At 61.6% G+C, this 13,357-nt stretch overlaps 1 protein-coding gene across 8 annotated transcripts in view; it reads right to left on the bottom strand.

Moving 5' to 3' along the window:
• The window catches only part of MAD1L1 (mitotic arrest deficient 1 like 1), a 317,342-nt gene that overhangs the window by 84,858 nt on the left and 219,127 nt on the right, over positions 1-13,357 (bottom strand). For all 8 annotated transcript variants that reach the window (XM_053893964.1, XM_053893965.1, XM_053893967.1 and 5 more), the window contains one exon: positions 6,684-6,774. In XM_053893964.1, coding sequence (XP_053749939.1) covers positions 6,684-6,774 — 91 coding nt within the window. The remainder of the gene's footprint in view (positions 1-6,683; positions 6,775-13,357) is intronic.

Genomic DNA, 13,357 nt, shown 5'->3' with positions numbered 1-13,357 from the left:
AGGCTTCCTCCCTTGTAGAACTCCAGACCAAACCCGAACGCCAAACCAGCCACGGATTTACACGTGAAAAACAAAACCACCACGAAGAACTCCTTCACCACCCGAAGCCAGAAGAGAATAGAAGGTGAACGCACCTATGTAAAAATTCAAATATCAAAATCTTCTTGGTAAAAAACACCTCAAGCAAAGCCAAAAGACAAATGATCAATTGGGAAAACCTGTTCACAACTTAAAAACACCTCAACTGCTTACAAGACAACGACTCCAAGAAATCAACAAGGGCCACCAGAAAGCTGGACCACAGAGGACGACACACAGGAACGTAGTTAAAGACTCTCGCTCTCACATACAACACAGGGACCGAAGCTCGAAAGCACAAGGACCTGACCCCTGTCCACCTGCTGGGCCGGAAGATCTCGCTCTGTGACGGTGCACTCTGGGCTAGGCCGTGGGGAACCGGCGCTCTCCTGGGTCACCGCCGTCCCACGGTATGGGGAGTGGTCACGGACGGACCTTCGTGACCAACCGTCTGGCAGAATCGACCAGAATAAGGACCGGTGCCCTTCGATCTCATTATCTCCCTCCCGGAAGTTTATCCCCCACACGCTTGCGCACACGGAAACGCTACACGCAGGACGTGCACCACGGCCACGTTTAGGACCACAGAAAGGGAGGACGGTGCCTGCGTGGCCACTGACAGGGAGCGAGTGGAGCAAACCACGGCACGCCACCGCCACACAGCTTGCAGCTGAGAAAACGAGGAGACAGCTCCCAGATACAGCGTACAGAAAACAAAAGGCACAGGATGGTTCGCAACAGCCTATCTTTTGAGTTAAAGGGGGGCGGGCACTACATTAGGAAAAAACTCAACCACCAGTCAAGGAGTTACTACACGGGAGGAAAGCCCGGAACGCTTCATGTACTTAACCCACCCAGCCTCCGCGGGACTCGGGGGCCGGCGGCTGCACCCACCCCTGTGCGCTCCCCGCGCCTGTATGCCCCGAGAGCCCGGGCTGACACGCAGGCCCGAGGCTGGCGTGTGCAGGTGACCCGGTCAAGGTTGCTGCCCTCAGAGCTCACGGTCCAGAGGGCTGACCCGCAAACAGGTCCCAGATGTGGCGTGAAGGCGATCCCGAGCCGGCCCCGAAGGATGGGCGGGGCTGGTGGGCAGGCGTGGGGTGCCCCAGACGGCAAGTCGTGGGAGCCGGGGGTGCAGGCCACGGCCAGGGCCCTGAGGGAGAAGCCAGTGGGTGGTGGTGGGGCCCTGTGGTCCCCACACAGCCCCCCGGGCTTTCAGGGCAGGCACGGGGGCTGACGGGGCAGCAGAAGGCTTGGGTCTCTGCTGAGGGGATGGGGGGTGTGGCTCACGGCAGCAGGTGGGGGTCCTGAAAGTTGAGGGAGGTGACTGAGTGACCTCGCCACACCTTGCGGCCGGTCGCCGGCTTGTGACGCCGGGTACCCCCTTCCCCCAGTGACGGAGGCCCTCACTGTGCGGCCGAGGAGGAGCTTCAGGGGCTTTAGAAGCAGGGAGGGGGCGGTTGCCGAACAGCAGAGGCCAGCGCCTCTGGCCAAGGGCCAGTCTAGTGCCCTGCGCCCCCGTCACCTGGCTGACCCGGATGAAACCAACCCTCAGAGACATCAGCCCCTTCCTCACCCCCAGAGCAATCTCTGGGGCTCCCCTTATGCCCACACATCCCCAACACATGGCCTGTGGGGTTCGGCGCCCCCAGGAAGCAACACCCAGAGAGCATTTCAGAAGTGGGGGCAGTAGGCCAGTCAGGGGCAGGACAGGCCCAAGGGTGTGGTCAGCAGCCAGAGGGTCCAAAGGGGAAGAGCCAGAGGCGGGAGGGTTCTGAGAAGCAGAGGTCAGGCCTGAATTGGGCCCATGGCTCCCTGGCAAGTGAGAGCTGGTGGGAGCAGGTGGGAACAGGTGGGAGGAGGTGGGAGCAGATGGCAGGAAGTGGGAACAAGGGGGAGGAAGTGGGAACAGGGGGGAGGAGGAGGGAACAGATAGAAACAGGTGGGAAGGGGTGAGAGCAGGTGGGAGCAGGTGGGAACAGGAGGGAAGAGGCGAGAGCAGGTGGGAGCAGGTGGGAGAAGGTGGGAAGGGGGGGAAGGGGGGGAAGGGGTGAGAGCAGGTGGGAGTAGGTGGGAACAGGAGGGAAGAGGCGAGAGCAGGTGGGAACAGGTGGGAACAGGTGGGAGCAGGTGGGAACGGGTAGGAGGAGGTGGGAGCACATGGGAGAAGGTGGGAATAGAGGGGAGGAGGTGAGGGCAGGTGGGAGGGAAGAGGCGAGAGCAGGTGGGAGCAGGTGGGAGAAGGTGGGAAGGGGGGGAAGAGGTGAGAGCAGGTGGGAGCAGGTGGGAACAGGTGAGAGCAGGTGGGAGCAGGTGGAAACACGTGAGAGCAGGTGGGAACAGGTGGGAACAGGTGGGATAGGAGAGGTCCAGCCCTGGGGGCCCAGGCTGGGCAGGAGGAACCCGCAGGTGAGAAGGAACCAGCGGGGGCCCCTGGGGGGCCATCACAGCATCGACCGGGAGAGGGCAGTGCGATATGAAGGGTGAGGGCCCCTCTCCCCCACCCCGCACTCAAGAGGGAGGAAGGAGACGGAGGCTGGGAGGGTCTGGTTCGACAGTGCCTGCCTGGTGACGCAGGGACGGGAGCGGAGACGTCTCCACAGGCACCGTGAGCTTTTCGCTCGCAGGCAACCCAGCAATTTTCTACCCACTCTGTTTCCAAAAACGATACTTATTTCAAATGTCACCGGGCCGCAGTCTGGTCCCTTTCCCGCGCAGCACCGCCGGCTGGCTACGGCAGCCCCGCCCTGGCGCGGGGGGGCAGGCGCGAGGGGTGGGGGGGAGAGCGGGACCTCCACCCACCCCTGACCATCACCTGCCTGAATGAGCAGCGTAATCAGACAACATTGAGGGGCAGCGGGACGTGGGCTCAAACCCCAGAGATGAATTCTGCTTGATTACACGCACGCTGGAGCGTTTACAGGGAACGCTGCAGATGTTTGCAATTTGCTTTAAAATGCATCAAAAAAGTTAAAAAGATTGACGGATGGCAGAGGGGCGGCAGCACAACACACGTCAAGTGCTCGTGCCGGGATGTGGGTGGTGGGTTAGGGTCCGTACTGTGCAACTTGCTTGTCCGTGCTGTCCATTCCAGAACGCTCCTAAGACGCCGGGGCAGTGCGTGGCCAGGTCGTCTCGGTGCCCTCGGGGCGTCCGGCCTAGGCCAGGCTCCCCCCTCCCCACCCCCACCCCCCCCGCGGCCCAGAGCTGCCGCGCGTCCAGCCGCCTCTCGACAGTGCGTGGGGAGCCGGTGCAGCTCGTTGCCGTCAGTCCCCAAGTCTGGCCCCTCAGACACACAAACGCCGAAGAGCACATTTGTCTCCTTCGAGGGAAGACACGGGACGGTGGCGTTATTAACCACAGCGGCAGCGGCGCTGGCCGTGCTCAGCTGGCACGGGAGGCGCCCCGGCTGGGCGCTCCCCCCGAGGTCGCCAAAGTGGCCCTCCAGAGACCGGGCCCACAGCCTCCACCCTCCACGGAGAGCGCCAAGCGGAGTCAGGGCGGACGAGACCAGGGTGCTGTTCCTCCACCGTTCTGGTTCTGGGAGACCGAGGCTGGCACAGGGGCGCGTGGGGCGGGGGCCCAGGCAGGGAGGACCAGGGCTGCGGCCGCCGGCCATCCTCGCTCTGAGGGCACCGACGCGCCACGAGTGTGTCCTGGAGCCCCCCGTTCCCGCGGCCACGCGGAGAGCGCACACCCGCCCCGCTTCCGGCCCGGAGGACGCGGCGCGTGTCCGACCCGCTCGGTAGCCAGAAGGGGCGTCGGTGACCCCCCGCCCCGCTGGAGGTCTGCCGCCCTGGGCTGCATCAGCGGTGCATCGGGACCCGGAGCCGGTGGGGACAGCCCGCCGCCCCGTCCGGGCTCCCAGAGGGCACAGGGCAGGAGGGGCACGCCCGGCTCCGAGCGGGAACGGAGCTCCGTCTCCTCATCAACCAGCTGTGAACTAATTACAAGAAGTTCTAACTAGTGGCTCCCTCTCCGAGCATATGTTCCCAATTAAGGCAACTGCAGCTGATTTTAATCAATCTTCCGTGAAGCGGCCCATCTCGAAGCCTCTCCGCGGAGGGAACGAGGGCACGGAGGGGAGGGTGTCTGCACGGGAGCGCCCCGGCCGCACCGCCGTGCCACCGAGGTCCCCCCGCCCTGCCGGCCGCGGCCGGGCCGCACTCCCGAGCTTGGCCCGGGGGAAGGCGGGGTGGGGTCGGCGCCTCCCGAGCTCGGGCACAGAGGTGAAGGGGCGAGGCCTTCGCCCTCACGGTGGAGAAGGCGGGAAATGGCAAGAGATGGACGCGGGGATCTACCGAGGGCCACGTGGCGTCAGACGTGGCATGCCACCTCCCCGGAGCCCCACCTGGGCATCGCCATCCCGAAGTCCTGAAGGACGTACCCGATGTGCCGGGGGCTCAGATGGCAGAGCCCGACACGTCCACGACCACCCGGCCAAGGCACAGGACGGTGTTCTAGCTGAGGACCCCACGACGCCCCCCGTACCCACGTGTCCGAGTCACCCTCGGGCCCACTCGGCCGCCGCCTGGACCCCAGCCAGGCGCGCGAGTCCTCCGGGTCCGCTCTGGGCGACAACGCGACCGCCCACGCTGCTCCGACTCGCCGCCTGCGTTCCGGTCTGCCCCGCGGGGGGCCAGGTTCCAGGACGGGCCCGTCTGCCTACGTCCTCCACGGGGCCCCACGCTCACGGGGGCTCTTCGTGAGCCGGACGAGTGGACGGCGTCCGGGTGGGACGGGAACTGCCACCAGCAAAGCCAGCGTCCAGACCCCCTGGGACGGTCAGCTCAGCCCCGAGGTGCCGACCTCGCTCGCCCACACCGCTGCGCAACAGACCCAGGTCGGGGCAGCCGGTGGCGGTGGGGGGAGCAGACCGGGGGGTCCTCGGAGCTGAGGCTGGGCACCTGAGAATGGCAACTGGCTGTAGGGACGCGGCCCCGCGGCCACGAGGGAGCTGGGCTCCGAGCCCTCTCCCGCCGGGTGTCCTCGGCCAAATTACGGACCCCTCCTCAACGGACGCTTCCTGCTCGGAGGACCCGCGTCTGAGGACCGTGGACACAGGCCCAAGCGGCACAGCGACCGTGCGCGGCAGAGGCCGGTGCCAGTTGTGACAGCCGAGACGAGCAGCCGGGAAACGGGGATCCTGGCGGGCCCCCGCATCGCGCCGGCCTTCTGACAGGAGCCCCATTTGAGGCGCCCTCCTGGATTCGTGCCGGAACCGGGAAACTGGGGCGAGGCCGTCACGGACCTCCTCGTGCTGCGGTGTCTGGAGGCAGGACACGGGCGCTGCTGTGGGACGAGCAGTCGGTCCCCCGACTCGAAGCAGTGGGAGGGAACGGGGCGCCCGTGAGGGGCCACGGGACACCCACCTGGTGCAGAGGCGGTGGCTGCCTGTGGCTGTCTACAAGCCTCTGCCACCCCTGCCCCGGGGCCATGGCACAGCTCGGGGAGCAGCGCCATGCCTCCGCATAAGCACCCGAGCCCCCGGCGTGATGCAAACCTGTCTCCACACGGCGCCTCCCCCCACCAAACCTGCGCTGTGCCCCACCCACGCCCACAGGCAGGGACGCAGAGGCCGCCTGCCCCCTGTGGGCAGGAGCCCAGCCCCTCGGCCGGGAGCGGCCCCAGGACCTGCGCGTCTCCCGTCAGGGAGCAACATTGGAGATGGGCGAGCGGCGGACTCCCCGTCTCCCAGGGTGCTGGGGGCAGATGCCCTCGGGCACAGCGCTCGCCAGCACCTTGCCTCAGCAGCCCCGCCTACGGCACGGCAGGCTCCCTGGGAAGGGCCTGGCAGGCCGGAGGCAGGAAAAAGGGACGTGAAGGATTTCAGCCAGCCTCACTGCGCCCCGACCCCGGGAGCCCGGGGAGCCGTCAGCCCCGATCACAGGCTGTGCCCGAATGAACACGCGGGAAGACGCCCACCCGCCCTGCTCCGACAGGGCCTGGCTGACGGGCCGCCCGGGCCGACCTGCCAACAGCCCGGATCTCCCTTCGGAGACCGCGGCCCAATTAGAGCGGTACGGGTCCCAGAGCTGAGCGCCGCCAGCCGCGGCTCCCGGCACCTCACTTCATCAGACTTGTCACTTCCCCTGGCTCCAGGAATCGGTAATAAAAAAGAGATCTGATTTGCCTCTAATAGGTGTCAAGATAGAATCAATGGCCTGTCCAAAATCTGGGTAATCACCAATCTGCAGGTTTCTTGCCACGGAGCAATTCAGACGGGAGCATAAAAATGAAAAACAACGTAAAGGTGTGCCGGCGTAAACAGAGCTGTGGCCTCCTGACTGCAGGCGGCGGGCACGGGCCTGGGCGCACACCCGACCAGAGACCAGCCACGGGCCACGGCCGGTGCAGGGAGGGAGCAGGAGGACCGATGGAGCACGGGGCCGGGGCCACGGCTGGGACACCCTCCCCGATGCGCTCCGAGCACGCGCCCCGGTGTGAGGGCAGGCGTATGGGGGTAGATCGCGGCTTCGTGCGGTCTGGCAAAACAAAGATGGGACGTCGGCGGGAGGGGGAAAAACCCGGAGGGCAGGGAGAACCTGTGGGGGAACGCCGCGTCCCGGGATAAGCCCCCGCCGGTGGCCGCCGCCGGCACGCACCTGCAGGGTCAGCCGCTCGAGCTGCGCCTCCAGCGTCTTCTTCTCTTCCTCCAGGCGGCTGCGTTCCCCTTCCAGCTCCTCAATCTTCAGCCTGCAAGGAGAGCCAGACCGTCAGGACACACATCACGGCCCGCCGTCCACTCCTACAGACGGGGCCCTGCCCGGAGGGTGGGGGGTGTCACGCTCAGGCCCGGGGGCGGGGTGTGGCCCGCACGTCCGTTCTGACGAAGGGGGGTCTCCACGGACCACAACTCGAGGGGGCAGGACAGATGGGAACCTGCACGCGTCCTGTGCTCGTCGGCCCACTCCCAGGACGCATGACCACGTATCGTAGAGGACACAGAACCACGGAGTCGACCCGGAGGGAGACGTGGGCTGGGGAGGGAAGCTAACTGGGGGGAAGCAGGCTCAGGGGGACCGTGCAGGGTCCCTTCTCCCTCGCGGGCCCGGACACCAAGGCCAGCGGCCGACAGAGGCGTACGGCAGGTTTCAGCTCACGGTAACTAAGTGCCTATTTCTGTCTTCATTTCCAGATTTTAATTTTTGAAAAGCACTATATTCACATGATTTGGAAATAAGTAAGTTTGTCCAGGAAGCAGTGTGCAGCACGTACATAGGCTAAGGAACAGGGCCTTCCCACTACTAACCAGCTGGAGTGGAAAACTCACATTTCATAGATTATTCAGGAAGGTCTTGGCTCGGGAGCAAGAGATAATTATCTCTAGACAGAGAAGTGCTCCAGGACGGCCTAGCAAATCACACAAGATCAGAAAGGACCAAAACTCTTTCCAAGAAACCTAATTACGTCTCTGAAAAAAGCTCGGGAAGATTTATACGAATACAAAAACATTCAGAATCAAACAAGCCAAAATTTACAATGTCTGCCAACTAATCAAAGACTACTAGGCATTAAAAGAAGCAGGAAAATATGACCCGTGAGGAGGAAAATAGTCAATCAGTTGAAACCCACCATGAGCTGCAGCATTAAGTAGCATCCAAGGACAGTGAAACGGTTATTGCAACCGTCCGCCGTTCAACAGCTCAGCACAGAGACGGAGTCACGAGCAAGACGGCCCCAGTTCCTGGAGGGGTGAGCCCCAGCGCCCGAGACCACAGACACGCTGGGCAGGCGAACGCCAGAGCAGACTGTGCAGGAGGAAAGCCTACGCACCGGAAGACGCCAGAAAGAAACGATACAAACCAACACACAGAACAAAACACCCAAAACGGTCCCAAGTGAAAGAGAGAGGAAAAGGGATATTTGAGGCTGACAAGAAGGTCACCGAGGTGTGCGGGGCAACTTCACGGAGCACAGCGGCCGCCTGGGTGGAGCCCCGAAGGAAAGGGCGGGAGGCAGACCCTGGGAGACGAAGCGTCAGCTTTGATGACGAGCACACACAGATCCGAGACGCTCGGCAACCCCCCAGCATAAGACACACGGGAAACGGCCCCAGTGCACCTAGTAACCTAACGGCTCAAAAAGCCGCCAGCGGAAGGGAGAGAGGTCACGTACAGAGGAATAAAGTGGATTTCTCATCAGACACAGTGCAAGTGAGAAAGGGAAGAGAAAGCTTTAAAATACTGAAATAAATTAAAAAATACCAACCGAGAATTCGACCGCCAGTGAAAATAATCACAAACAAAAGCGACATAAAGATGTTCTCAGACAAACCACACCTGCAAGGACTCGTCACCAGCAGACCCGCTCCCCGAGGGGGTCAGGGGAGGCCCTTCTGGCAGGGGGGCAGGGACGCCAGAGGGAGACACGGGTCCACGTAAAGGAGCGAGGTGCAGCGGAACCGCGACCGCGTGGGCCAGCGTGTGGCTGTCAAGGACGCTTGATGTCCGGCTGACATCTGCTACCACGTGTGTCTCAGGCGTCCAAGAGTGACTGTGCTATTACGGACACCACAAAATGCTCGCCGTGGTCGTGGTCTGTCGCTGCACAAAGTCACCACAGGATCACCAGCTGCATGTCCCAACCCTGTGCTGTATGTCACATCCCCGTGACCTACTATTTTATAACTGGAAGTCTGTACTCTGAATCCCCTCTATCTCCCTGCTCATTATCTAGGCGTCTGTGCATTTCTTTTGTTTTTTTAGATGCTACATGGGAGTCAGATCACACGGCATTTGTTTTCCTGTCTCAGTTCACTCAGCACCATACCCTCTGGGTCCATCCACGTCGTTGCAAATGGCAAGATCTCATCCTTCTTTATGGCTGAGTGATATTCCACGTGTATATACGCCACATGTTCCAGCCAAGATATGAAAGCAAATTGCTATCTTTTAACAAGATTAGTTGTTGAAACAAAACTAACAAAAATGTACTGGGGTCTAAGATAAAAATACAAGTGGAATGCGTGACACACGTAGCAGAGGCCGGAGGGGAAAACAGACGATGTAGCGAGGAGGCTGTGTGCCTGACGGTAGAACATCGCTCGCAGGCAGACTGACCAGCGGGAGGTGCGCACCATGCACCCCGCAACAAGCCCTAAAATAACAAGGAGTGACAACCGGTGAGCAAGAAAAGGAAATAAAGTGAAATAATAAAACACACGCAACGAGTTAGAAAGAAGCCAGGAAAATGGGAAACGAAGAGGAAGGGACGGGACGGGTGGACGGCAGTAAGGTGACAAGACAAGACCCCGTCGTACCGGCTGCCACAGGACACGTCAACAGTCCACACACCCAGTGAAACGCAGGCTACCCACGCGGACGAAGCAGCAACCCCCCGTTATGTCACCCCCGACACGAAGCGGCAAACGGACGTGAGCCGCCAACACTGGGAAAACCAACAGAGAAAGCCGGAGAGGCCCCTAGAACCACAGAGAATTTCAGAGCCAACGGCGGCGCCAACGAGGGAACTTTGTGATGGTGCGGAGGCCGAGTGGCCGAGAGAACAGTATCGTCCGGAACACCTACGCGCTAGGGAAAGCCCTTCGACAGGTGCAGCGACCCTGGTAGAGACACACACGGAAATATCCAAGCCCGCAATCGGAGCCCGAGATTTCGACGTCAGTCCCTCAACAGCTGACGGAACGATGAGCAGAAAACCCGGAAGGATGAAGTAGACGGGCGCTGGACCCAAGCATCCCGCGGCAACACCGTGACCACGAGAGCAGAGGGCACGGCCCTCTCGGGCGCACACACAGGTTGACCAACACAGACACGGGCTGGCCCACGCAAGGAGGCTCAACCTACTGGGAAGGGTATTAGTCATTCAAAATCTCTCCTGCGACCAGAATGGCGCTAAGTGATCCACGCAAGGACACCCGGGAAACGCGACTCACAACTGCACGCAGGAACACGGAGCGTGCGGGGCTCGACCTGGAAAACCCGTCCGAGACCCGCCCTCTGACAAGCACGAGGTCGTCCGCCGAGCTGAGGGCCGCTGACGTGGGCCCAAACGCGAGGGGATAGACGTGGTCGTGGCTGAAAGGCTCCCTTGCTGGGACCTCACGATTCCCCGCACTGCCCTAAAGAGTCCACACCGACCCAGTCAAACCCCACACGTTTCTTCGTACAACCGGACAGTTGATTGTAACAATCATGGGGAAGTGTCACAGCCCCGGAACGCCCAAAGCAGCACCGGGGAGAAGGCTGGAGACCTAACACCGAATCTCAAGAACTGCCATAAAGTCACGGCAACCAAAACAGCACTGCCCTTGAGCCGCACCGACGAAACACAGCAGGGCCCGGAAACAGACCCCTACGTGCAGACGACGTATTTTGATAAACATTCGAAGGCAATCCAGTGTAGAAGGGGTGTCTTTTTAACAAATGGTGCTGGAGCAGCTGCGTGTTCATTTTTCTAAAGGCCCTAAAGTCTGTATTTTGTACAATATAAACAAAACTAACTCAAGATGGAGATATAAACCCACATATAAGTCGAAAAAGGGTAAAATTGCCAAAAAACGTAGGGGGAACCCTGTGAATCTCAGCTACGGTATCCAAATCACAATCAAAGAAGAAAACAGATAAGACTTCTCTTTAAAAGCCTTCCTGAAGACAATGCAGTGACAGGCCGCAGAATGGGAGGGAATATTCGCAAAGCAAGTAAGTCTCCGGCAAAGGACTTGCGCCCACAATCTGCAAGGGACTCCGCAGACTCAGCGAAAAGCAACCAAGTAAAAAAACGGACGGTACTTAGGACACTTTGCTAAACCAGATGCCAGACGACGACAAGCACAGGCAAAGATGCTCGTGTCGTCAGTCGTCAGGGAGACAAAATTCAAACCACCACGAGCCGCAGCGCACCTGTCAGGATCGCGGTGAGAGAGGCGGACGGGCCCAGGGCCGGCGAGGAGTCAGTGGTGGCGGGGACGCTAACTGGTGCGGCCCCCTGGAGACACGCAGACCCACAGAAAACGGCCACGTACACGCGCCAGCCGTCCCACGACCAGGTGGTGTCCCGCCGCAGTCTACACAAGGACCTTCTCCGTAACGTCAAGCGGCTCTGTTTACAACAGCCGCGAGCCGGGGGAGAGCGAGTGTCCAACAAGGGCACACGTACGCGAACAGTCCCCGGCCGTAAAAAGGACCACGGCACAGATGTGTGTTCGCAGTAAGGCAGACACGGAAGGGTGGCCACCGCGTGACTCCATTCATATTCAACTTCACCAAAGGCCAACCAGTCTCTAGGACTGAGAGCACATCAGCGGCTGCCTGGGGAGGAGGAGGAGGAGGGATGGGTTCCGGCCAGGCCAGAGGAAAGGTTGGGGGTGACGGACAGGTCCGCCACCTTGAGCCTGGTTGGCACAGGAGGGTGTGCGGGCGTGTGCGTGTGCAAACGTCACACTGTGCGCTTCGTATTTTTAAAACTTTTTTAACGTTCATTTTATTTTTGACACAGAGAGGGACAGCATGAGTGGGGGAGGGGCAGAGAGAGAGGGAGACACAGAATCGGAAGCCTCGAGATCATGACCTCAGCCGAAGCCGGACGCTCGACTGACTGAGCCACCCAGGCGCCCCACTGCGCGCTTTAAATACGTGCAGTTTGCCGTACGTCCGCTACACCCCAAGAAGGCTGTGAAAACACCTGCTGACCCCACGCTTCACACCTGAGCGAGCACTGCTTCTCTGCCGGCTCGGGGCGTCTCGGAGGGACAGACCTGGAGGCGTGAGCTGCCCCGCCCCAGGGAGGTGTCCCCAGGGGCGTGGGGCGGGCCTGGCACCCAAGGCCACGTCCGGGAAGCCGCCGTCTGCGGGCAGGACCCCTGCACGTCAGGGGCAGGCTGCATGAGGAGCCCCGCCGGGCCCCGATTAAAACCGGACGCTTCGGACTCTGAAGGCTCGTGAGCAAACGTTCTCGGGGGCTAAATTCAAATAAGCGCGTGCACGCAGCTGCAGGCCCATCAATAAAATGGCTTGGGATCCATCCCGCTGTCAGAGAACAAACCCGCATAAACAACACTCGTTTACGTGTCTTCAGGCGGGGCCCCTCCCCTCCCCCGGCCTCCCCTTGAGGCGAACCGCCCGCCACCTTGCTGAGGGAGAAAATGAACCCGCGTGTGTTCACAAGCTCACAGGGCGGCTTCGCCTTCGGATGCTTCGAAGCGATCGGCTGTGGCCTAGGTTTCTCGAGACCGACTGGCTCCACGTTCTCTAGACGAGGAGGGCGCTACGTAAACCGAACGACATCCCAGATGGCTTCTGGAAAAGACTAAGCGAGTCAAAGCAGGGTGTGCGTGCGTGCGTGTGCGCAACAGGCGAGGATGAGGTAGCTGTCAATTGTTCTCGCAGGACTAAAGGGTAACGGCGGGGGGAGGGGTGCCGGTGGTCGGGCCCCCCAACGGCCTGAAGAAGGGACAGCCAGTGGCCCTGGAGGACAGCCGGAAAAGCACGCGGCCCACGACGCACCATCCAGGCTGAGCGCCCCCAGATCCCACAGCCGACGCACTGCCTGCTGCTTCCTCCCTGACAGGCCCTGACCATCCACTGGGGACTAGGCCACCACACTGTCACCGCAGGCCTCTCCGTTCCCTCTGTCACACGCCCGCCCCGTGTTCCCAGCACAGAGCCAATGTTGGGCCCCACGGGCAGAGGGGATCAAGTGCGCAGACAGCAACCATCCCTGTCCCGCACTAGGAGGCTGGAGCACGGAGAGGGCGATGGCCCTGCTCCGGACTCATTCAGACAAGGAGGGGGCGTCCTGCTACGGACTGAACGTCTGTGTCTCCCCACATCCTTAGGTTGAGGCCCCAACCCCCGTGTGATGGAGCGTGCAGGGAACTAGGGTCAGGTGAGGTCACGAGGGTGGGACCCTGTGACGGGCTAAGTGTCCCGGAAAGAGCGAACCCCGAGAGCTTGTGCGCACTGTCCCCCGGGGGCGAGCGCCTGGTGGGAAGGCGTGGCCCGCAGCCACAACAGTCCTCTCCGGCAACAACCACGCGGCACCGTGGCCTCAGACCTGCGGCCTCCGACAGAGAGAACGTAAATGCCTGTTGCTTATGCCACCCGGGCTGGGGCCTCCGCTGCGGTGGCCCGAGCACAGAGGCAGATTTGGCCCTTAGGGGAGGGGGCCCAGTGACAAGTCCCTGACCGTGGGGACACGGCTTTGGAGCCGGTGACAGGCAGAGGCTGCGGGGAGCTTGGCCGAGCCACGTGCCTGTGTCGTGCGGAAGGCAGCACCGGCACGCGGCTGTTCAGCTGAGATCTCCGAGCGGAGTGCG

The sequence above is a fragment of the Panthera pardus genome, unplaced genomic scaffold (genome assembly GCF_024362965.1).
Source record: "Panthera pardus isolate Hobbes unplaced genomic scaffold, ASM2436296v1 HiC_scaffold_4, whole genome shotgun sequence".
Lineage (NCBI taxonomy): Eukaryota > Metazoa > Chordata > Mammalia > Carnivora > Felidae > Panthera > Panthera pardus.
This window is presented reverse-complemented; position numbering and strand designations above follow the sequence as displayed.